Below are 22,168 nucleotides of genomic sequence, written 5' to 3'. Positions count from 1 at the left end.
TTCAGTCATTCTGGAGTTAATGCAAATGCGAGGCCGCAGGCACTGGGTTCTAAACAAGCAACTTTTAAACTTGATTTTTTATGAGAATTTGGGGGGAGGGACAAAAAGGGGGTGAAGTTGCAGCGCTGTAATTGTTCTGTTGTATTGTTTTTATTATTCTCCGTTTTTCAGAGGTTTTGTGTTTCTACCACACAGAGTGAGACAGTGAAGGACAGGGAAGCCTGGCGTGCTGCAGTCCGCGGAGTTGCAGAGTGGGACAGGAGTTAGCGACTGAACAACCACCACATAGAGCTCGCAGATCTCTGAAAGTAGGTCTTCTCAAACTACACACACGAAGTTTTAGCACCATTAGAACAGATGCAAAATTACCAAAATTCTGCCTGGGGAAAAAAAAATTCATTTTTCTTACGTCAGCAGCCTCAAAGGATCGCAAGCGTTATCATAGCTCAGTGACTTAAAGGTGCAGGGTCTGAGGTTGGACTGCATGGTTTGAATTTCACCTTCCTTTATGTTAAGTGATCTTAGGAAAGTCACTTAACCTATCTAAACTTAGGTTTCCTCAGCTTTATTTCCGCCCCCCTCATCTTTAAAGGAGGTAATAGTCTCTCCCAAATAGGGTTGTGTGAGAAGTGAGGCAACACACCTAATAAGCTTAGCCTAATGCCTGATGTACAGTAAGTACTCAATAAATGTTCACTCATTTTTTTAGCTATTAGATGAGCTGTAAACCAATTCACGGGCAGAATCCATGTACGGTGCGTAAAAAATCTTCTATTAAAAACTTCATACCAATCTATAGTTGTATAGTATTTGTAACAATATTTTTGTGTATAGTTTTAGCAAGATTGAAATTAAAGTTCTTCAGAGTTGAATAAAAAATTGACGTGAACAAACCCAGTTAAAAAGTACACAGTTGAAGATGAATGAGCATGAAATAACCAATAAGAAGAAATAACTCAGGGAAATATGAAAATTTTAATTATTTTATTATAAAAATTTAAAATAAACCATAAACACAACAGCTAAAATTTAAACAGAATTAAGACAGTTCATAAAACATTTCAAATGAAAAAGTAGTAACAAAAACCTTATAAGCTTGTTTGAATTTAGTCATCTTTAGATATATGACGCTTTATTACCTAGCCTTAAAAATAGTGATCTCCATTACACTTAGGCTGTGAAACATTAAATATTATTTTAAAAAGACATTCTTAAACTTAGAGATTAACAAATACTTGGAAAGTGACCACCAAAATCTTTGTGTATCTGTTAACAAAATTGTAAATCCAGAATATAAAACCTACCTGAAATAATCTAACCAAATACCAAATTATTTAAATATTTGAGATAATTTTTGAGATGTATCAAAAGAAAATTAAAATCTTATTTATATATAATGTTGTATACACATATAGGTTTCTGTCAGTGTATTTTCTAAAAACAAATCAAACTGGCCACCATTCTTAAAAACCCTTCCTACACTATGCTGGAATTTATAAGGACTTTTAGTAACTTCCAGGTTACATAGAAAAATAAGCTGTTTACTGTTGAAATTACAAATAACTTTTCTTTTGAATTGATACAAGTTTTCAGTATTAAGCCCAAAGTTTCCAAAGAACCATTCTCCAGTATTAACGCCTTTTCCCTCCTCTAAAAAGGAATGAATTCTATGTGGGGCAACACTTAGCTTGAAAGAATCCATTCTCCCGGAGAAACTCCCCTTGCGAACCCAGACTTTGGCTTTCACAAATAAGCTTTTCACACAACTGGTTTTGAAAAAACAGTTCCTTCCTGACTACTGTACTCGCTTTCCATACTCGTTTAAAATCAGATTTTGGAGATACTCAGTGACAAACTCTCATTTAGGTAACTGTTCAAACATGTGCTGTCAGACAAAAGAATAAATACCTGATCATAAATGGAGCTAAATCTCAATTGAGAAAATAAGGACTTTATTTACATGAATACTGTTGAAGCTAAGTGTTGACTCAAGTAAGATGTTCTATCTTGATTGATGCCATTACTCCATAAATAGTCACTTTTTTCCAGAACTGGGTCCAAATTTCATGTTGTACATTTCACAGTAAGGACCCAGACTTGGGTAGGTTCTGATACCTTCCATCAGTCAGGACAGACTGTCTTTGACAAATGATCATCTCATTAAAAAAAAAAAGTCTCAAATTTGTGCTTTCTTCCCCCATTTCTGGACAAAAACCAGCCAGAAAAGACTTTAGGGTATACTGCATAGAATGACTCCCTCAAATAAATCAGCCCCCCAGAAGCACAAGATAAGGATGATGTTTCACAATATTTCCTGTAAGAAAGCTCATCATCTTACACACATCTCTATTTTTTCAGAGCCTCCCTAACAAAGATTCTGCCATATAATTTCTATAACCAGCCTTAAGTGATAGGGAAATTATTTTTATTATCATGAGGACATTTTCAGTTTCTTTTTCTTGGCCTTCAGTACAGGAGGCAGAGAAATCTTAAAGGCTGTCCTGAAATAATACACAGAAAAAAATAAAACACTTTTTAGTGCTCTAAATCTCTGGTAAGTGGGAGCCAGCCACATAACCCCAAAGATACTTACTCGCATGTGGTACAGATTGGGCTGAAATTGCAGAATACTGTACATTGAAACAAACAAAAAAAACACCAGGATGATTTAGAAGCAACACAGTTGAAGATATCTTCTGCACACTCCCCTCCAACATAGAAAAACTGAGTATGGACTCAGTCCTCAGTAAGGACTTCCCTGGTGGTCTAAAAGTTAAGAGTCCACTTCCACTGCAAGGGGCACGTATTCAATCCCTGGTCAGTTAGCTAAGGTTCCACACGCCACACAGTGCTCCCTGGCCCCCACCAAAGAAAGACGTTAAAAAGAAAAACTCAGTACACGAACTTACTTGACAAGCACACAGAACAGACGTAGCCAATTTCAATGAGATTTCGATGACAGAAGCAAGCAGCCCGGTAGTCAACATGAACTGGGGGTGGGAGGATTAACTGAGACCTCTGATCTTGATCAGGAAGAAAAACCCACTATATGAAACAAACAAATAAACAAAAAATGACCACGAAATTTTTATTTAAAACACAGGGGAAAACAACCAGAAGCCAAGATATAGATATTAGACATCAGCCAGTAAACACTGAGAATACTAAACTGGATTTCCCTTGAATGTCTGTTGAGAAATGTCTATTTTTCATTCCACAATTACTGAACACCTCCACACACAGGCACTGTGCTGTAAACAGTCATACAACATTCTACATAAAACTTACACGGTCCAAAGACTACTGGAAGCTGGAATTCCCTAGGTCACCCCTCTACTCCTTTCTTCTAGTTACTAGGCATCATCCGTCTTGTTCCCATTCAGTCCCCAGGAAACAAGGGTCTCTCTTGACTCAAGGCATTAGGTTCACTGTTGACGCTTCCTTACCAGGAGATACTGCAGAAGGGAAGGCATCTGGGGCACCTTCAAGTACAGTCCCCCTGTGATGTCACAAGCCTGTAAGACACACAAAGGACTCACTGCCACGTGTGCACTAGCTTTTACAGATGGAGGTCATTCTTACCACCAACTCTTCAGGTCTACAACATAGCAAATTAAAAGGGCGTCTCTTCCCAGAGTGAGGGAGGACTCAAAACTTGCAGCCACCTCTCCAGATGTTCAAACAGCTTGTGTCTTCCCCTTGGTCCATGCCCTTTCACCCTTGGAAGCCTGCAGTTATAAGACACTGCAAGTCCTTTTTCCTGTTTGTTTGCTGGTGGTAAATTTTTATTCCTGCCATGCTCATTCACTCTCATTATATTTTCCAGTTAACAGTTTGAGATGTAATTCACACACTATAAAAGCTATCCTTTTAACATGTACGATTTACTAATTTTTAGAATATTCACAGCTGTGCAACTGTCCCCGCTATCTGGTTGCAGAACATCTTATCACCCTACATCCCCATTAACAGTCACTCCTTTCCCCTGGCAACCACCAACCTGCTTTCCCTCTCCATGGACTTGCCTATTCGGGACACTTTGTATCAACAGAATCAGACAAGCTGTGTCCTTTTATGACTGGCTTCTTTCACCTAGCATAAGGGTTTCAAGGTACATTCATATTGTAGTCTTGTAGCATGTATCAGTACTTCAATTCCTTTTTATGACCAAATAATATTGCACCACATGGACAGACCACAGTTTGTTTATCCATTCATCCACTGATAGGCATTTGAGTTGTCTGCACTTCCGGGTTATTACGAATAGCACAACTGTGAATATTCATGGACAGTATTTTGTGTGGACATGTTTTCATTGAATAAATATTTAAGAATGGAATTGCATACTCAACTGGTAATTCTATGTTTAACATTCTGAGGGAGTTTCAGATCGTTTTCCAAAGAGGCTGTACCACTTCACATTCCAATAAACACCATGCATCTACCATCAAGATTAAGAAACAGGACAATCCTAGAACTTTTGAGGCTGGTGTACTTTCTGGTTGTACCCCTCTTCCCCAGTCAATCCCCAGCAGTAACCTAAACTCAAAGTTTTCTGTAATTTTATGCTTTTAACTGATCTTTTAGGAAATAATGTTCCTTGTGATCAAAAAACATTTATCAAAAGTTTAGTATTGTCTTCAGTCTTATTTCTAGTTTTCTGGTTTTCCTTTTCCTTTTCAGTTAAAGCAAAACTCATTTTCATGTTTTGATTAAAAGTAACATCTAACAGTGCTGTCCAAGAGAAACATAATATAAGCAACATACATAATTTTTAATTTTTTAGCCACATAAAACAGAACAATGAAGAGATAGTTTTAGTAGCATCTTTTATATAACTCAATATATTCAAAGCATTATCATTTTAACATGTAACCAGTATAAGAATCATTAATGAGATATCATACATTGTTTTTCATCCTAAGTCTTTGAAATTCAGTCTGTATACTCACATACTTCTCAATTCAGATCAGACTCTTTTCAAGAGCTCAACAGTCATATGGCTACCATTAAGGACAGCACAGATCTGGATCCTATTTTTATAAAATTCTCTGCTTAGTGATCTACTCTTCCATCTGTATGTATAGAGCGATCATGCTGGTCACCTAACATTAACAATAACCTTGGGATGAAAGGATTTGAACAGATTTTTCTTTTCTTTTTTTACTCTTTTTAAAAATACTTTTCTGTGCTGCTTGAATTCATTCTAATGAGTGAATTATAATACTTTTACAAAGTCAATCAAATCATTATGTAGAATATAAATAAGAATTTCAAAGGAACCAGAGAGATGCTGGTGCTCTAATCTAAAGTATCATAAGGGATAATCCCTAAAGCTGTGTGAAGACTGGTGGGTGAGAGGCATTTATCACAGGTAACAGAACTCACTATGCTTTCAGAACCACCATCAAGCATTCATTTAAAATATACCTGTTGGAGGAGTCCTGAATCGGAGTCTAACACGCAGGCGTCGATCAAAATATTCTGAAATGGACATTTCAAAAAATATTAACAGGAATAGTAAAGACTACCTTATAGTGAGAACCTACTATATGCCAGACTCTATTCTTAAAACGACTCATTTAATATGCATGGTTACACTGCAAGTAGATATCTGATGTGCATTTTACACTGAAACACCCAGGCCTTGGCTGGGTGGTGGTCACAGAGCCAAGGGCAAACAATGCTGTCACCCCCAACCTGCCTGTCCCCGAAGTCCATGGCCTTTTCACTATATCATGCTGCCACTCCAAGATGGAAAACTTTACAGGTGACTATAGCAGCATTTTAGGTTAAAACGGAAGTTTTTTTTTAAGTTTTTTGGCCATACCACCACAGCATGCAGGATCTTAGTCTCCTGACCAAGTACCAAACCTATATCCCATGCCATAGAAGCATGGAGCCCTAACCACTGGACCATCAGGGATATCCGAAAACTGAAGTGTTGTTTTTTTTTAAACTGAAGTTTTAAGAAAGTTTTTTTTCAACATGTCAAAGAAGAAAATGTATTAATGATAACTCATCTGAACACTTGCATTATTTACAAAGTAAAAATAGCAAATATTTATTGTTGTTGTTTAGTTGCTAAGTTGTGTCCAACTCTTTTGCGACCCCATGGACTGTAGCCCACCAGGTTCCTCTGTCTGTAGGATTTCCCAGGCAAGAATACTGGAGTGGGTTGCCATTTCCTTCTCCTGGGGATCTTCCTGACCCAGGGATTGAACCCGCATCTCTGCATTGGCAGGAGGGTTCTTTACCACTGCACTACCTAAAACCTCCCTAAAGCAGAAAGACAAAAGAAATTGAGGCCACACATGCAGCAAACTGTTATAAAACTCAGGATTCTTAGCCTGAAGTCTAAGGATGGGCTAAACAGGGTTGTAACTATACATGTAGTTATAAACAAAAGTGAGTTTGAGTGCATATTCTTCTGGGGATCCACTAGATTCTCAAGGGTGCGGGACTCAAAATAGAAAAATGACTAGTATAAAACATGGATTCCAGATTCCCAATCCCTTAGTAAGTATTCAGTCAGACTATTTCTTTAAGCAGGCCATTCAAACAGTAAAATTAACTCCTTCATTATGAAAGCAATATTCTTTAAAAAGAAGGCTCTCGATTCACCTGCTTCTGTGCTGCAAAGATGACATTCATGAAGTTCATATACTGCAGTGCACTGTCTTCTGCAGCCTTAATCACCTAAAAATCATATGCATGTTAATACCTTTCAGCCACATGCTAGTACTCTTACTCAAATGTCAACACAGTATACAACAAACTACAGTCAATGTCATCTTTCTAATTTATCTTTGTAGTTATTAAAAATCTCCCCCAAATCCTATCATTCAAGAGATAATCCTTGTTAATGGTTTCTAAAGAGCATCTATGTGGACATGTATATACATTCACATCCAACAGACACAGACACACACACACCCAGGACGATACCCTAGTATTCTGCAACCTCGTTTTGCAGTCCCCAATATCTGGGGGAAACAACCTTATGTCAATAAATATGAGTGTATATCATCCTTCATGCTGAGTTCCTAGGTTTTGACTATTTAACCAATTACCTACAGAAGACATTTAAGCAGTTTCCACATCTCAGTTTTTTTTTCAAACCTCAATTTTAGACAATGCTCTGATGAATACGCCCATCTACCCTTTGCACAACTGACTGGCTTCTAAGAGCCAGTAATCCAGTGGGATTACTAAAGTGTCTGCACATTTCATTTTGATACATATTACTGACCTGCCTTCCAGAAAAGCTGTACTAATTTATCCTCTCATGGGCAACGCAAGAGAAGAACCACTAGTAGGGCTGCCATGTTTCCAAACGCTACCTGGCCCTTTGCATTTCCTCTTCTGCAGACTGCTCATGTTTCCCACCTGTTCCTTTGGAGTCAACCCTGACTTTTAAAAATTAATTTACAAAAGCTCTTTTTTATTTTAGAAATATTACATTAATCCTGTCACGTAGTTATGTTGAAAACACATTTTCCTAATAGATTTTTTCTTTTTCCCTTGCTTTGGGGGTTTTATTTTTTTGAGGTCTTAAGCTTCCTTTTAAAGTTTTACATCATGCTTAGCAAGATACTCACCAACTGAAGATGATAAACACATATTTCCTTCCAGCACTTTTATGACTCGAATTTTTACACTGACACGTTTGATCATTACTAGAATGTGCTTAGGGGTAAGCAGTGAGATCTAGCTTCGTGTTCCTCCTGATGGCCAACCAACTGGTCCAGTATCTTTTACTGAATAATCCACTTCCTTCCCACACATTTGAAGTGTTTCATTTATCTTGTGTCAAACCCCACTATGTACCCCTTATCTGTTTGCATACTACTGTACCAGAACCACACTGTTACTGTAGCTTTATAATGTGTCTGAACGTCTAAAGGAGTGTGAATAAAGAACAAAGAGCACTGCTCCCCACCCGGTTCTCCAAGGGTTAAATGGGAACCCACTGCAGCTGCCCACCGACCGCGCACCCTGAAAGGAGTCCAGGATGAAAGGCAGGATGAGGCACTCAGTGCTTTGGATAAACAGGCCCTTAGACAGTCAGATGGGTATCTCAGGAAGAATTTCAACAACCCCAGATTCTTGCCTCTTTGTAGGCAAGAACTGAAAAAATAGAAAAGCAATAAAATCACTAACTTGAGATATCTGTTCTTTGTGATTAGCAGTCATCTTTTACCAAGAGATATACTTGACTGTGTAAATTTCCTAGCCATAAAAAAAAAAAAAAAACCCACAAAAACTGTCTCTCCTCTACCTCTTTGGGACAGTTTCTTGACAGCTGAGTGGCTGTCTCCTGAGCTATAAAGCTCATAAAGCCCTGAATAAAACTTAAACTCACGACAATAATATTGTGTGTTTTTAAGTCAACTGGAGCAAGTGCCTGCTTACTATTCTCTTTCAGAAAGCTCCTGGCTATACCCACTGATTTATTCTTTTAGGTAAACTCTTGACTTTTTTAAAATCCCCCCACTCTGTCAGGAAAAAAAAATCTGATTAATATTCTGAGATTGCACTGAACTTACAGTTTAATCTTAGACAAACTAACATTCAAGAATAAAATATGGCTCTCCACAAACTAGGGTTTACCAGTGGGGAAGAGGGAAGAGGAGACGGGCAACACAGTGGTAGAGATTTGAGAGGCATAAACTATTACAGACAAAAAAAGCTACAAGGATATATTACACAACATGGGAAATATAGTCAATATTTTTATAACTATAAATGGAATATAACCTTTAAAAAACTGCAAATCACTACATTATATACCTGTAACTATATAATATTGTAGATCAACTATACATCAATAAAAATAACTGAAAACATTAAAAAAGAAAAAAATATGGTTTTTTATTCAATACTTTTATGTCTCTAAGAATTTCAGTTCTTCATCATAATCAACTTTACACATTACTTGTTAATTAACTCTGGAATCTTAATATTTATTGCTTCTATTATAAATGGGTCTTATTTCTCAGTCTGTTTTCTAACTGGCTCTGGCTGGTATAAAAACATAGTACAGATTTCTTTTAATCTTACCAATATCCTTGATTTCATTTCCTGATTATCTATAAAGAGATAAAAACAGATTATAACTGAATCTCACTGAACATTTTATGTATAAAGTTTTCTCACCAATTTTAAAACAGCCCCTCAAAGTTACAGTAGTAACATAAGAATTACAGTCTCAAAAAATAAAAAGAACTACAGTCTCATAGAAGATTGCAGGCTCTCACCTTTAACTTCCTTGTTCATTCTATGAATGTCTTATTTTCTTAGAATTAAGGAATTTAAATATATTGTTTCATAAATAATAACAGTAACAGAACAAATAAATTCAAATCATAGTTAAATAAATTCAGCATCCACCTACCTGAAAAAAAGGAAAAGCTCCATGACTCACAATAAACACACAAAAGAGATTGGGAGCTTCCAATTACTGACTTTGCAATCAAGTGGGTTTTGCAACCTGACCGAAATATGATTATTCTCCAAGAAAATTAAAATTAATAGATTTGCATGGCTATCTATCATGTCCTAGATTTGAATACTGGCACAAGTAAATCAATACGCCAACCAAATGAGATGACGAATTTGTAAACCATACACAGACAATCAGACACCCCCAGTCACAGTCTGGGAACGGAGGGATCACTCGATACTGTACAAAACAAATTAAATTACATAAGACTGAAAAAAATGTCACACAGACAGATTATCAACATGCTTATAAAGGTAGGCAAAATAACTAATTCTCCTGGGGAGAACCAGCTGCTCATTTAATAAGCCCCAGGGTCAGTAAAAGGCTTTTAAAATCAAACACTGTTTCTAACTTGAGAGAAGGAAAAAAAAGTTCTAATCTGTCTAATAATAAACAGAGAAACATCCTGAAGAATAATTCATTGTGAGCTCTTAAGACATACTGGAGAAAGTAGAGTTTTCTCATTCTTACAGCTTCTCCTAAAAACATGTTAAAGCATTTTTATTATCTTCTGCTTTAGAATACGCATGCCTTCCAGTAATGTGGGCATCCATGGTTCTAAGAAATATCACAAGTTAAGGTATCTTTATTAAAGGAAAACACAAAACAAACTTCTGAATGATTAAAACACCAAGGATACAGCAGGGGTTCCCTAGTGGTCCAGTGGTTAAGAATCCACCTTGCAATGCAAGGGACACTGGTTCGATCCCTGGTCTGAGAAGATCCCACATGCTGCGGGGCAACTGAGCCCGTGTGCCACAGCTAATGAGCCTATACTCTGGAGCCCTTGAGCTGAGACTGCTGAGCCCACGTGCTGCAACCACTGAAGCCTGCGCACCCTAGGGCCCAAGCTCCACAACGAGAGAAGCCACAGCAGTGAGAAGCCAGAGCACCGAAGTGCAGAGTAGCCCCCGCTTGCCACAGCTAGAGAAAGCCCCCAGGCAGCAACAAAGACCCAGCACAACCAAAGATAAAATAAACAAACACATGTTAAAAAAGAAAAAAAAACAAGGATACAGCAAAGAGCTTTGGCAAGGGATCCTGCCAGCAGAGTCTCTGTGTGTTGACCCTCTATGTCACCTGTAAATAACAAAAAGCATTAAAAAGAGAATATTTATGTACTTTCTTGAACCAAAATCATTTTTAAACCAAAGCATTCATATATATGAAGGAAATCAGATAACATTTTCAAAACTGGGTTTATAAACACAGATAAGCAACTGTTAAACATTTTCTCAATTTAAAATACCCTGGTGGTTGGGGGCTGAATGGGGAGGAATGAGCGGTGGTTGTTTAATGGGTATTAATTTTAAGTTTGGGATGATGAAAAAGTTCTTGAAATGGATAGTTTTGATGTTTGCCCAACAGTGTGAATGTACTTAATGCTACTGACCTGTACCTTGAAAAATGGTTAAAATGGTAAATTTTGTTATAAAAATAAATACTAAAAAGTATCCTAGTGTTACTGGGGAAGGTTCTGGTTTCTCAATGATCCAAGTAGTACAAAAGTCTGTGTGTGACCGAGGGCAGCCTGCACAGAGGTCCCTGGCTAGGCTCTGAGCCTTTTCTATTACCTCTTCCTTCCCACTGCCCCGGGAAAGCTGGACCAGTGAAAAGAGGACTGGAGAAATTACCCTGGCTGTGGGAAGTAGGGACAAAGTTCACAGCTTATCTGGAGACTTGAGTAAAAACAACAACAACAAAAAAATCACTCATAAAAATCAAAATTCTAAACATCCAGTTCAACAAGGTGGGAGTCCAGATTAACACCCTGTAGGAACAGGGCTTGAAACTGGTCCAGGAGTGCTGATGCCCCACGAGGAGGTCAGACCGGGAAAGGTCTGGACCACTGTACTGAGAAGTTGGGCCTTTACGCTGGAGGCCAGTGGTTTCCAAAATCTGATTCTAGAACCCGCTGGAGGAACATCACCTGGAAACTCAAGAAAAATACAAATTCTTGGGTCCTCCCTGGTGCGGTGCTGTGCTATGCTCAGTCGCGTCTGACCCTTTGAGACTCTATGCAGTGTAGCCCAACAGGCTCCTCTACCACGGAAGTCTTCAGGCAAGAAGACTGGAGGGAGTTGCCATTTCATACTTCAGGGGACCTTCCCGACCCAGGGATCGAACCTGGGTCTCGGTCTCCTGCATTGGCAGACAGTTTCTTTACCGTGTGAGCCACCATCCAAAGCACTGGACCCTCCCTAGACCCACTGAATCGGAAACGATGAAGTGGGGTCCAGTATTTCATGTTATTGGGGTGTAACTTACAGATCTCAAAATTCACTCTTTTTAACTGCACAAGTCAATGATTTCCAGTAAATTTCTAGAGTTGATGTCATCACCATGATCCAACTGTAGAACATTTCCATCACTCCAAAAGATCACTTAGGCCCATTCCCAGTCCCTTCCTGCTCCCCCTCAGTCCCAAGAGAAATCACTGGTCCACTGTCTCCAGAGTTGCCTTTTCCCTACCAGTGATTTGGACAAAGGAGACAGTTTAAAACCACTGCCTGCAGGCAAGACGGAATTAGCAAAAGTCTTTGAGGCAGGGAACTAATTCTGATTTTTAGAATGATAACTCTAGAGGGCTGAGCGGAAGGACTTGAGTGGGGAAAGAAGGAGAAAGAAGCTGTTATAATGATCCAACCGGGGCAACTGTGCCGGAAGAGGGTCATTTGGTTTGTACCTGCAAGTGTGCTCAGTCACGCCCAACTCTTTGTGACCCCATGGACCACAGCCCACCGGCTCCTCTGTCCATGCGATCTACAGGCAAGAATACTGGAGCGGGTTGCCATCTCCTTCTCCAGGGGATCTTCCTGACCCAGGTTTCGAACCCGTGTCTCTTTCGTCTCTTGCATTACAAGGCAGATTCTTTAACAACTGTGCCACCCGGGAAGCCCCAGCTGGGGGATATTTTAGCATCCAATTGGTTGAGGCCAGGGATGCTGCTAAGTAAGTGTCCTCCAAAGGGCCTTCCTGGTGGCTAAGATGGTAAAGAACCCACCTGCAATGTGGAAGACCTGCATTCATCCCTGGCTGGGAAGCTCCCCTGGAGAAGGGAATGGCAATCTGCTTCAGTATTCTTGTTTGGAGAATTCCATGAACAAGAGGAGCCTGGGGGCTACAGTCGATGGAGGCACGAAGAGTGGGACATGACTCTGAGCAACTAACTCTTATCTTCCAAAGCACAGGAAACACCCCCAACAAAGAATTCCCCCACCCAAGATGTCAGCGGTCCCACAGTTGAGCTATATGGCAGGTAATAAGGGGTCAGACTTTGAAGGTACTTCTGAGACTAAAGTAATAGGATTTTATAGATGATTAGATGTTGGTTTAGAAGGAAGCAGTTAAAATGAAAGCTTTTGGAAAAGCAGGTGGATGGGGGTGACAAAAATGAAGTGGTGGTGTAATTGAGGGGAAAGAAAATGAAACTAGTCTCGGGCTTATTAATGAGGCTGAGGGACACTTCAGTGGGGACATGTGCAGTGTGAAAGAAAGGCTGGATTAGAGACAAAGACTGGGAAGTGTTCATACACAAATGACAATTAATGGGGAGGCTGGACGAGAACATACAGAGGAAGAAAAACACGGTGTGGAATTTAAAAAAAAAAGTTTTTAAAGAAATAAAATGATAGACTTCCCTGCTAGGAATCTGCCTGCCAATGCAAGGGACACTGGTTCAATCCCTGGTCTGGGAAGATTCCACATGCCTCAGGGCAACTAAGCCCGTGTGCCATAAGTACTGAAGCCCACGGGCCCTAGACCCTGTGTTCCGCAACAAGAGAAGCCACCACAATGAGAAGCCTGCTCACTGCAACTAGAGAAAGGCCTGAGTGCAGTGACAAAGACCCAGCACGGCTGAAAATAAATGAACAAAATTAATATTTTTAAAAAGGGAAGAAACAAGATGAAGGGAAAGTCAAAAATGGAAGAAAGAACGGTCTGAGAAAGAGGAAAAATGGGTCAAAACAGGCTATCCTCAGACACTAGAGTGTTTCAAGTGGAGGCTGGTGACCAGTGTCCATGCTGCAGAGGTCAGGCAAGCATCACACAGGCTTTTGTGGGCATGATTTTTAAAAAGAGAGAGAGAAAAAAAAAAATTAAGTAAATAATATCAAGAATCTCAAACTTTTGGACTCAAAACCTCACGGACTTCCACATTCAACTCCATCTGCAAATAGCAATAATGGGAGGAAGAAAAGCTGAAATTAATTACTTTTGGTCATTAGATCTTTGATCTCTTCAGTGATAACTTCATTTGCTGCTGTCAACAACTCGTATTTTCCATCTTTACTTCCTGAGGGAGTAAATTCAGAAGAAGGGTTTCCTGGGTCTCCAAAGAAGTCTCCAAGTCTGCCGTTCTTTCCAGGGTATAAGAATCGACTGAAATAGAAAAACAGACAAAAAACCCCCTAGTTATACCAGGCCTCAGTGCCCTCACTAAACATCAAAATAAAATTCAGCAGAGATAACAAAGACCACACCAATTCCAGAATCTCAAGAGTCCATCATAAACTTCAGTTTTACAAAATGTATGAAACAGGCAAATTGGCAATCATGAGTCTACCACCATGGAATGTTTTGATGATTCCACTGCTTTCTTAAAAAATGAGAGAAATAAAGAAGGTACTCAGTTACAGCCTCTTGAAACGCTTTCCGGTGGTTCTCACTCTTCAGATGACAACTGAAGAGAATTCCTACCAAATTCTAATTTACTACCAGCTTATTATTTGAGGTATGTTTATCTACCCCAGTAATATCTCATCTCAGGGTCCTTAAGCACTGAGCAGGAAGAGTAATCACAATGGTCATACCTTTCCTGAATGTGACTTGCTATCACTGCGAGTTTGTTGGAACGATTCATGAACAAATGAGAATTTCCCAGCACCATCACGGCATCAATGCATTTTGACAGAGTAAACTGTTGAAACAGAGAAGACAAAAGAATCTAAAACAGCTACCCAAAATCACATGTCAGATAATTATTCACGCTAAAAATCTGCTCTGGAGTTCCCTTCTCCAAGGTCATAAGCAAAAACATTGGAAAGGTATAGTTTTCTGATTCTGAACAGCAGAGACTTGCCCATTTCTGACTTGCTTAGAAAAACAACACATGGCAGGTCAGGTCTCATGGAAGAGAGCAAAAGGAAGGAAGAGCTACTATTGGGGGATGGGATGGAACTGGGGAAGCGGGAGGAGATATGGTCATTTTTTATAAACATGATGATTGATTTGTGCTCCAGTTGACCTAGACAAAATTTAGTCAGTAGAATCAATCTTTACTAATGCTAGTTATCAAGAATCGTCCTTTCTTTCTCCTCCCATTCAGAACTGTCTACTAGGTACAATTTCATCCTCTGCAATAATCAAAACTGTCTAATTTGAAATAGAAACTCAAGAAAGACTAAAATTCCAACTGAGACAAGAAATCACATGCAAAGACATTCATTTTCACTGTTATTGTTCCAGCTGTTATACTGTTAATCAATACAACTTATTTGTTCATAAATAAATGTATTCGTAGCAAAAATATGGATCACCAAATCTGAAAAAGAAACTATAGTTTTCTAATTTTACTTATGAGACCATTTCCTCATCAGTACAATATTCCACAAATGTTTTTTGTATAACACTCAGGGAATAGTAAACATGTCACATCTTCTGTGATAAAATTACTAGCAAACTATTGCTACACATAGAATAGATAACACATATTGATTAAATGGGTAATTGTAACGTCTTTCAATTAATTCATTCACTAAATATGCTAAGAACCTATTATGTGCCATGTGAAGACCCTTTTTTTTTCCACGGAATTTACATTCTGACAAGTATTAATATTACTAAAGAAAGAAATACTTTAAGCAGAAAACAAAACTGATAAATTTCACTCACTCTATTTCTTAAAATGTAAAACAAACCTATTAAAATTTCTACACACAACAAAAAACAACTAAACCAAAGTGAAAGGCAAATTACAGACTGGAAAACTGCAAGACACGAAAGACAATGAGTTAACATTTTAACATAAAGAGTGTTCACAATCCAGTTAAAAAAGAAGGGTCACCCAAAGAGGAAAGTGGAAAACTCCCCCAGAGGAAAACACAAAGGAGGAATACAAAGGGCCATTAGATATACTAAAAGAAGACTCAGAGAGTTTTCGGTGCATCATACTGGCAAAAGATAAAATAAGGAAACAGAGCATCTTGTGTTAGTACCAAAAAAAGAAAGGAATCCTCATATACCATTGATGAAAGTTCAAAGTAAGACAGTCTTCCTGGAGAGTATGATAATATGTAGCGATATGCTGGACCAGCCACACAATGGAATTCTACTCAGCAATAACAAGAAATGAACTACTGATCCACGTAGCAGCATGGACAAATGTCAAAGTAACTATGCTGAGTAAAAACAACAGACCAGTAGGCCAAACAAGAAAAAACCCAATAACAAAAAACCAACTATATATACTATTTGATTCCAGGTATGCTGCTGCTGCTAAGTCGCTTCAGTCGTGTCCAACTCTGTGAGACCCCATAGAGAGCAGCCCACCAGGCTCCCCCGTCCCTGGGATTCTTCAGGCAAGAATACTGGAGTGGGTTGCCACTTCCTTCTCCAATGCATGAAAGTGAAAAGTGAAAGTGAAGTCGCTCAGTCGTGTCCAACTCTTAGCGACCCCATGGACTGCAGCCCACCAGGCTCCTCCATCCACGGGATTTTCCAGGCAGGAGTACTAGGGTGGGGTGCCATTACCTTCTCCATGATTCCAGGTATATACATACTTTAAAAATGCAAATGAATCTATAGTGATATTAGGCAGATAAGTGGCTACCTCCAGGAGGGAACAGGGAGAGATGGGTGAGAGAAATTCAAAGGAATATGAAGAAACTCTGGGAGTGATGGATTTATGTGTTTTTGTTTTGTTTTGTTCTTTTGGATACGTCGATCCGCTTACAGGATCTTAGCTCTCCAAACAAGGACGAAAGCCAGGCCACAGCAGTGAAAGCACTGAGTCCTAACCACTGGACTCTCAGGGAACTCCCATGGATCTGTATTTCATCATTTTGATTGTGGTGATAATTTCATGAATGCATACATACATGAAGACATAACACTTTCAATATGTGCAGCTCACCATACATCAACTTGATAAAGTTACGATCAAGTACATAACTTGTTCTTAATGGTGAGAACATGTCTAATTTAAGAATTTAATTAAGAACATGTCCAGTTTAAGAATTTAAAAATTGGACATAACATTTTTATATGAATTTCATCAAAGAAAATATACAGATAGCTAGTAAGCTTATGAACAAAAGACTCAACATCATTAGTCATTAGGGAAATGCAAATTAAAACCACAATGAGGTACCACCACTTACCCTAGAATGACTATAATCAAAATGACACATGACACTTTCCTGGTGGTCCAGTGGTTAAGAATCCACCTGCCAATGTAGGGGACATGGCTTCAGTCCCTGGTCCGGGAAGATTCCACATGCCATAGAGCAACTAAGCAATGTGCCACAACTACTGAGCCTGCGGGCTGCAACTACTGAAGCCTGTGCGCCCTAACGCTGGCATTCCACAATAAGACAAGCCCACACACTGCAACTAGAGAGGAGGCCCCGCTCACCAAGACCAGAGAAAGCTGCATGCAGCCACAAGGCCCAGCAGAGCCAAAAATAAAAAATAAAGGAAAGTAATTAATTTTTTAAAAAAGGATAGGAATTTCCCTAGCAGCCCAGTAAAGACTCCACACTTCCACTGCAGGGGGCATGGGTTTGATCCCTGGCTGGGGAACTGAGATGCCACATGGTCTGGGTCATGGCCAAATAAACAAATTAATTAAATAAATAAAACAGCCTAGTCCCAAGTTCTCTTAAAAAATAATAAAAGAAAAAAGCTACCATCAAAAGCTACATACTATAGGATCTATTTATGGAACAAAATTATAGACCTGGAGAACATATTATTAGATTAGTACCAGGGACTAGAAAGTTGCAACAACCATAGAGAGAGCACCGGGGAGCTCCTTGGGATAGAACAGCTGTGTCTTGATTGTGGTGGCAGTTACACAAATCTCACATGTGCTAAGATTCCAAGAACTAAACATACACAGACAGGTGCACGCAAAACTCTTGTTATCTGAAAAAGGTCTGGAGATTGTACTGATGTCAATGTCCTGGTTTTGCTCTTTGTACTGCAGTTACAGATGTTAGTACTGGGGGAAGCTGGAGCCAGAGCACACAGACCTCTCTGTACCAGTCTTAATTTCCTGTGATTCCATAACTATTTCAAAATACAAAGTATTAAAAAAAAAGACTATATATTATATGGAATCAGTATATGAAATGTCCAGAAAAAGCAACAGAGAGACGGAAACCAGATGAGTGGTTGCCTACAACTCGGGGGAGGGCTTCCTAGGCGGCTCAGTGGTAAAGAAACACCTGCCAATGCAGGAGATGTGGGTTCAATCCCTGGGTCATGAAGCTCCTCTGAAGAAAGAAATGGCAACCCACTCCAGCATTCTTGCCTGAGAAATCCCACAGACAGAAGAGCCTGGTGGGCTACAGTCCATGGGGTCGCAAAGAGTTGGGCATGACTTAGTGACTAAACAACAATAACAGCTAGGGTGTAGAAGCAGTGACCGACTGCAAACAAGCACGAGGGAACCTTCTGGAAATAGAAGTTTTATAAAATGGAATTGTAGTAGTGGTGCTTATACAACTTTACTGTGATTTTTACTAAAAAACACTGAATTATACATTATAATGGGTGAATTTTATGGTATGAAATTATACCTTAATAAAAAAGCAATATACACATATACTCAGTCAAATCAGAACTATCCAAAAGCCTTCCCAAGCAGCCTTACCTGAGACTCCTTTAATGCTTGCTTTCCCCACCAAATAGGGTTGGTATCAACTATGATAACTAGAAGATTCAATTCATCTTCTGCAAATATTAACAAAAAAAAAAATTAGCCTCATAAAAGTGAAACAAAGCTAACATTTCCAATTTATAAATTAAATCCAAAGCAAGCACCACTACATGCCTTTCTATGTATATAAGCTACATCATAAAAGGAACACAGGATCAAGGTTTTTTTAGACTTGAAGCTCTGGAGGCCCTTAGTGAGCTCTTGCTTGCCTTCTGCACATTGACACCTCTCATGCACTGCAATAGCCACCTCCAGCCTTTTTGGCACCAGAGACGGGTTTCATGGAAGACAATTTTTTCCACAGGCTGTGTGTGTGTGTGTGTGGGGGGGTGATGGTTCATTCCAGGATGACTCAAGAGCACTACATTCACTGTTCACTTTATTTCTATTATTGTTACATTGGCTACACCTCAGATCATCAGGCATTAGGTCCCAGAGGTTGGGGACCCCTGCAGTAGACTACGAACACTGTGCAGTGGGACTTTTGTCTCTTCTGTCACTGTTTGTTCTCTGCTCTGAACACAATGCCTAGCATGGGGTGGATGCTCAGTAAACATTTTATGACCCCAAAGATACATGCATCACAGATGTCTGGTCAAGGACAGAGGGCACTGATGGACCAGCACTAAGAATCACTAGCAGAATTTCAGGCATGGGGTAGGGCTGAGTGGAGAGAGATTTAAAGGGAGACGCAGAATCAGTCTGGCTCCAGGTACATCAAATCACCTTCCAGCAAGGCCAATTACAATTAGTAACCAATCTTTAAAAGGTAAAAACCAGAGCGAAAAGCAATGGCTGTCTAAAGACTTTATTGTGAAAAAAATTAAGCTACTCTCTACAAAGTGAAAGACACAACAAAACAGGCTAACACATTAATTAATTCAACAAACACTTACACTGAAGTACCAGTGTTAGGTGTTGGGGACACTGGATGCAAGCCCTCAGGGAGACTATATTCTGAGGTGACAGACATATGAACCAGTAAGCATACACTGTTATAAAAAAAACCCAGGATGCTCATTTAATAGCAGAAAGCAGCAATGCCTTGCTTACATACCCATATCCTATTTACTCTCCAAGGTCCCAAACCTTGCTACCTCCTTATTCAACAACAAGTCCTGGCTCTCCCATCTCAGAAGATAGCTCCCCCATCTCAGAAGAGAGGAAATGTCAGCCTTTCTGTGTCAGACCTTGCACATGTAATCCTATCTTCCTGTCCCATTGCTGACAGCTCAGAAAGGGACTTAATGCTATCTTTCGCTTGTTGTTGAGTCCGACTAAGTTGTGTCCGACTCTTGTGTGACCCCCGTGGACTGTAAGCTGCTAGGCTCCTCTGTCCATGGGATACTCCAGGCAAGAACACTGGAATGGGTAGCCATTCCCTTCTACAGGGAATCTTCCTGACCCAGAGATTGAACCCATGTCTCCTGCATTGGCAGGCGGGTTCTTTACCAATGAGACACCAGGGAAGCTATCTTTCACCAATTATAAGATGTACTCCCTCCTGTTTTTTTTTTTTTTTTTTTTTTTTAACATTTGACAGTTGCTGAACTCAGGAAGGTACCTACCATTATGACTGATCACATTTTTTTCTCTTAGTGATATATTAAATAAAGTAAAAGCATATTTCATAATCATATTGTCTTAGATCAGATGAAATATGGTATTCCTATTTTGCAAGAGAAAGTAACTTGCTCTAAGTCACATGGCCTGCTAACAAGCAGCAAAGCTAACACCCAGCTCTGCAAGACAGATCTGCTTGACTCTAAAGACTGTGGCTAAAAATGACACACATGAACCTACTTGCAGGGCAAGAACAGACACAGACATAGAGAAGGCACATGTGGACACAGTTGGGGGGGGACGAATTGGGAGATTAGGACTGACATATATGCACTGACATATATACCATGTGTAAAACACATAGCTAGTGGGCAGCTGCTGTTTAGCACAGGGAGCTCAGCGCAGTGCTCTGTGATGACCTAGATGGGGGCTGGGGGTGGGAGGGAGGCAGATCCACGAAGGAGGAGGTATCTGTATACAGATAGCTGATTCACTCTATGCTGTTGTACAGCAGAAACTAACACAACATTGCAAAGCAATTATACTCCAACAAAAAAACTGAAATAAACACTGTGGCTTTTCAATGCCCTATTGCCTCCTTCTGACCACCCACAGTGCTGTCTCTCTTCTGATGACAGTACACACGACCTCATTTTACACTTAGCTGTGCTTCTGATCTCTCTTCCCCACTCAGCCCTCTTAATCGTGGACTTCTTAGAGAATCAGGAATGTTGTGTAAATCACAGAACAAAGTGTTTAGCACAGAAGAGTCACTTAATAACTATCTCTCCCACAGGCCCTCCCTCCTCTGCCCAAAAGCCTTTGGCCTTATATCTCCATCAGGTTCCACTCCCCAATTCTCAGAACCATACAGTCCTTGCTACTATCAAGCCTGAGAAAAACAAAGCGTCACCTGTCAGGAGAGGTGTGAATCCATACACATGGAATGTCCCTGTGGATTTCTTTCTTTGGGTCTCTACCTCCTCGTTTGTAGACAGGGGCCATACCAGATCTGCCTCCTTCATAGAGTTGTGATATTAAAACAGATAAATGATGCATGGACAATTGTTACTGCCCCTGAAAGGACCTATTTCTATTCTTGCTCTCCACAGTCCATTTCCCACAGAGCAGTCAAAGTAATCTTTTAAGATAGTAAATCAGGGAATTCCCTGGCAGCCCAGTGGTTAGGATTCAATGCTTCCATTGCAAGAGGCCATGGGTTGGATCCCTGGTCAGGGAACTAAGATCTCGCAAAAAAAAAAAAAGAAAAGAAAAGAAAAGAAAAATCGTAAATCAGTAATACTTTCTTGCTAGGAGCCCTAAAACGGCTTGTATTACATTTAAAATAGAGATCTGGTCCCAGAAGGGACCTGCACCTGGCTAGCTAGCTTTCTGATCTCATCCCTCTATCCCACCCTGCTCCCACCACCCTGGCCTCTTTTTCCTCCCTTTAAGACATCAAGCTTCGTAACTGGTAGTTTAATGTATAAACGAAAGTCTCCACCCTCCTCAACCCGCAGGTGTCCCCTTTCCGTCTTCCCATTGCAATGTATTGGCTCAATTTGTCACAAGGCCTTCACAGAGCCTTTATAAAGTCACTCAAGTCTTAGTCTGAATATCACTAGTCTTCCCTGGACCCATATCAAAAGCAGCTCCTCCTGTTTCATCCCTGAATCGCAATCGACACCATCATCACTTTATACTGTCGTCACAGCTCTTGTCACCCTTCTAAATTATTTTTTACTTACTTGCCTACTGCCTGTCTCGCTCACTAGACTGTATCCTCCGCTAGTCTGTCATGTTCTCTATGTATCTCCCAGGGCATGAAATAACGCCTGGCACACAAGAGGCGCTCCAAAAATATTTACTGAATGAATGAACGAATGAATACATTTGCTACTCCTTTAAAGAACAAACAGGCTCCACCCAGCCCCCAAAATACAGTCCATTTGGTAGGTCATCGCCGGGCAAAGTCTGCTTAGTCCCGGGGTCCGGCTCCCGCCGGCGCGGCCCTCACCGTCTGAGACCATGGCGACCAGAGTCCCTCGGCGAACAGCCACTTGCAAGCAAGCGGACCTACAGAAGTGTACAAACCCCGACTTCCGGCGCCGCCGAGTGACGTAAGAGACGGCGTGGCTCAGGCCGCGCGCCTTACC

At 40.1% G+C, this 22,168-nt stretch overlaps 1 protein-coding gene across 2 annotated transcripts; it reads right to left on the bottom strand.

The window, feature by feature from the left end:
• Positions 966 to 22,139, bottom strand: GTF2H3 (general transcription factor IIH subunit 3). 2 transcript variants are annotated; one of them, XM_005691351.3, is made up of 13 exons: positions 22,030 to 22,139; positions 18,384 to 18,463; positions 14,320 to 14,426; positions 13,722 to 13,888; positions 10,523 to 10,585; positions 9,261 to 9,290; positions 9,064 to 9,092; positions 6,625 to 6,699; positions 5,431 to 5,484; positions 3,447 to 3,515; positions 2,910 to 3,045; positions 2,594 to 2,630; positions 966 to 2,501 (listed from the first exon to the last, which is right to left on the bottom strand). In XM_005691351.3, exons 1-13 carry the CDS (start codon positions 22,040 to 22,042, stop codon positions 2,432 to 2,434), a joined length of 930 nt encoding a protein of 309 aa, XP_005691408.1. In that variant the 5' UTR covers positions 22,043 to 22,139; the 3' UTR covers positions 966 to 2,431. The 2 variants fall into 2 exon arrangements, with proteins under 2 accessions (XP_005691408.1, XP_017916856.1); XM_018061367.1 differs by lacking the exons at positions 9,261 to 9,290; positions 10,523 to 10,585.

Source organism: Capra hircus, chromosome 17 (assembly GCF_001704415.2).
Source record: "Capra hircus breed San Clemente chromosome 17, ASM170441v1, whole genome shotgun sequence".
NCBI lineage: Eukaryota > Metazoa > Chordata > Mammalia > Artiodactyla > Bovidae > Capra > Capra hircus.
Note: the sequence above shows the minus strand (reverse complement) of the source record. Positions and strands in the feature narration are given on the sequence as shown.

Coding starts and splice junctions, on each gene's coding strand:
- GTF2H3 (XM_005691351.3), bottom strand. Junction 2,631..2,909: donor CTGTTCTGTGTGCTTGTCAA/GTAAGTTCGTGT, acceptor TTCAATGTACAG/TATTCTGCAATTTCAGCCCA. Junction 2,502..2,593: donor CCAATCTGTACCACATGCGA/GTAAGTATCTTT, acceptor GTATTATTTCAG/GACAGCCTTTAAGATTTCTC.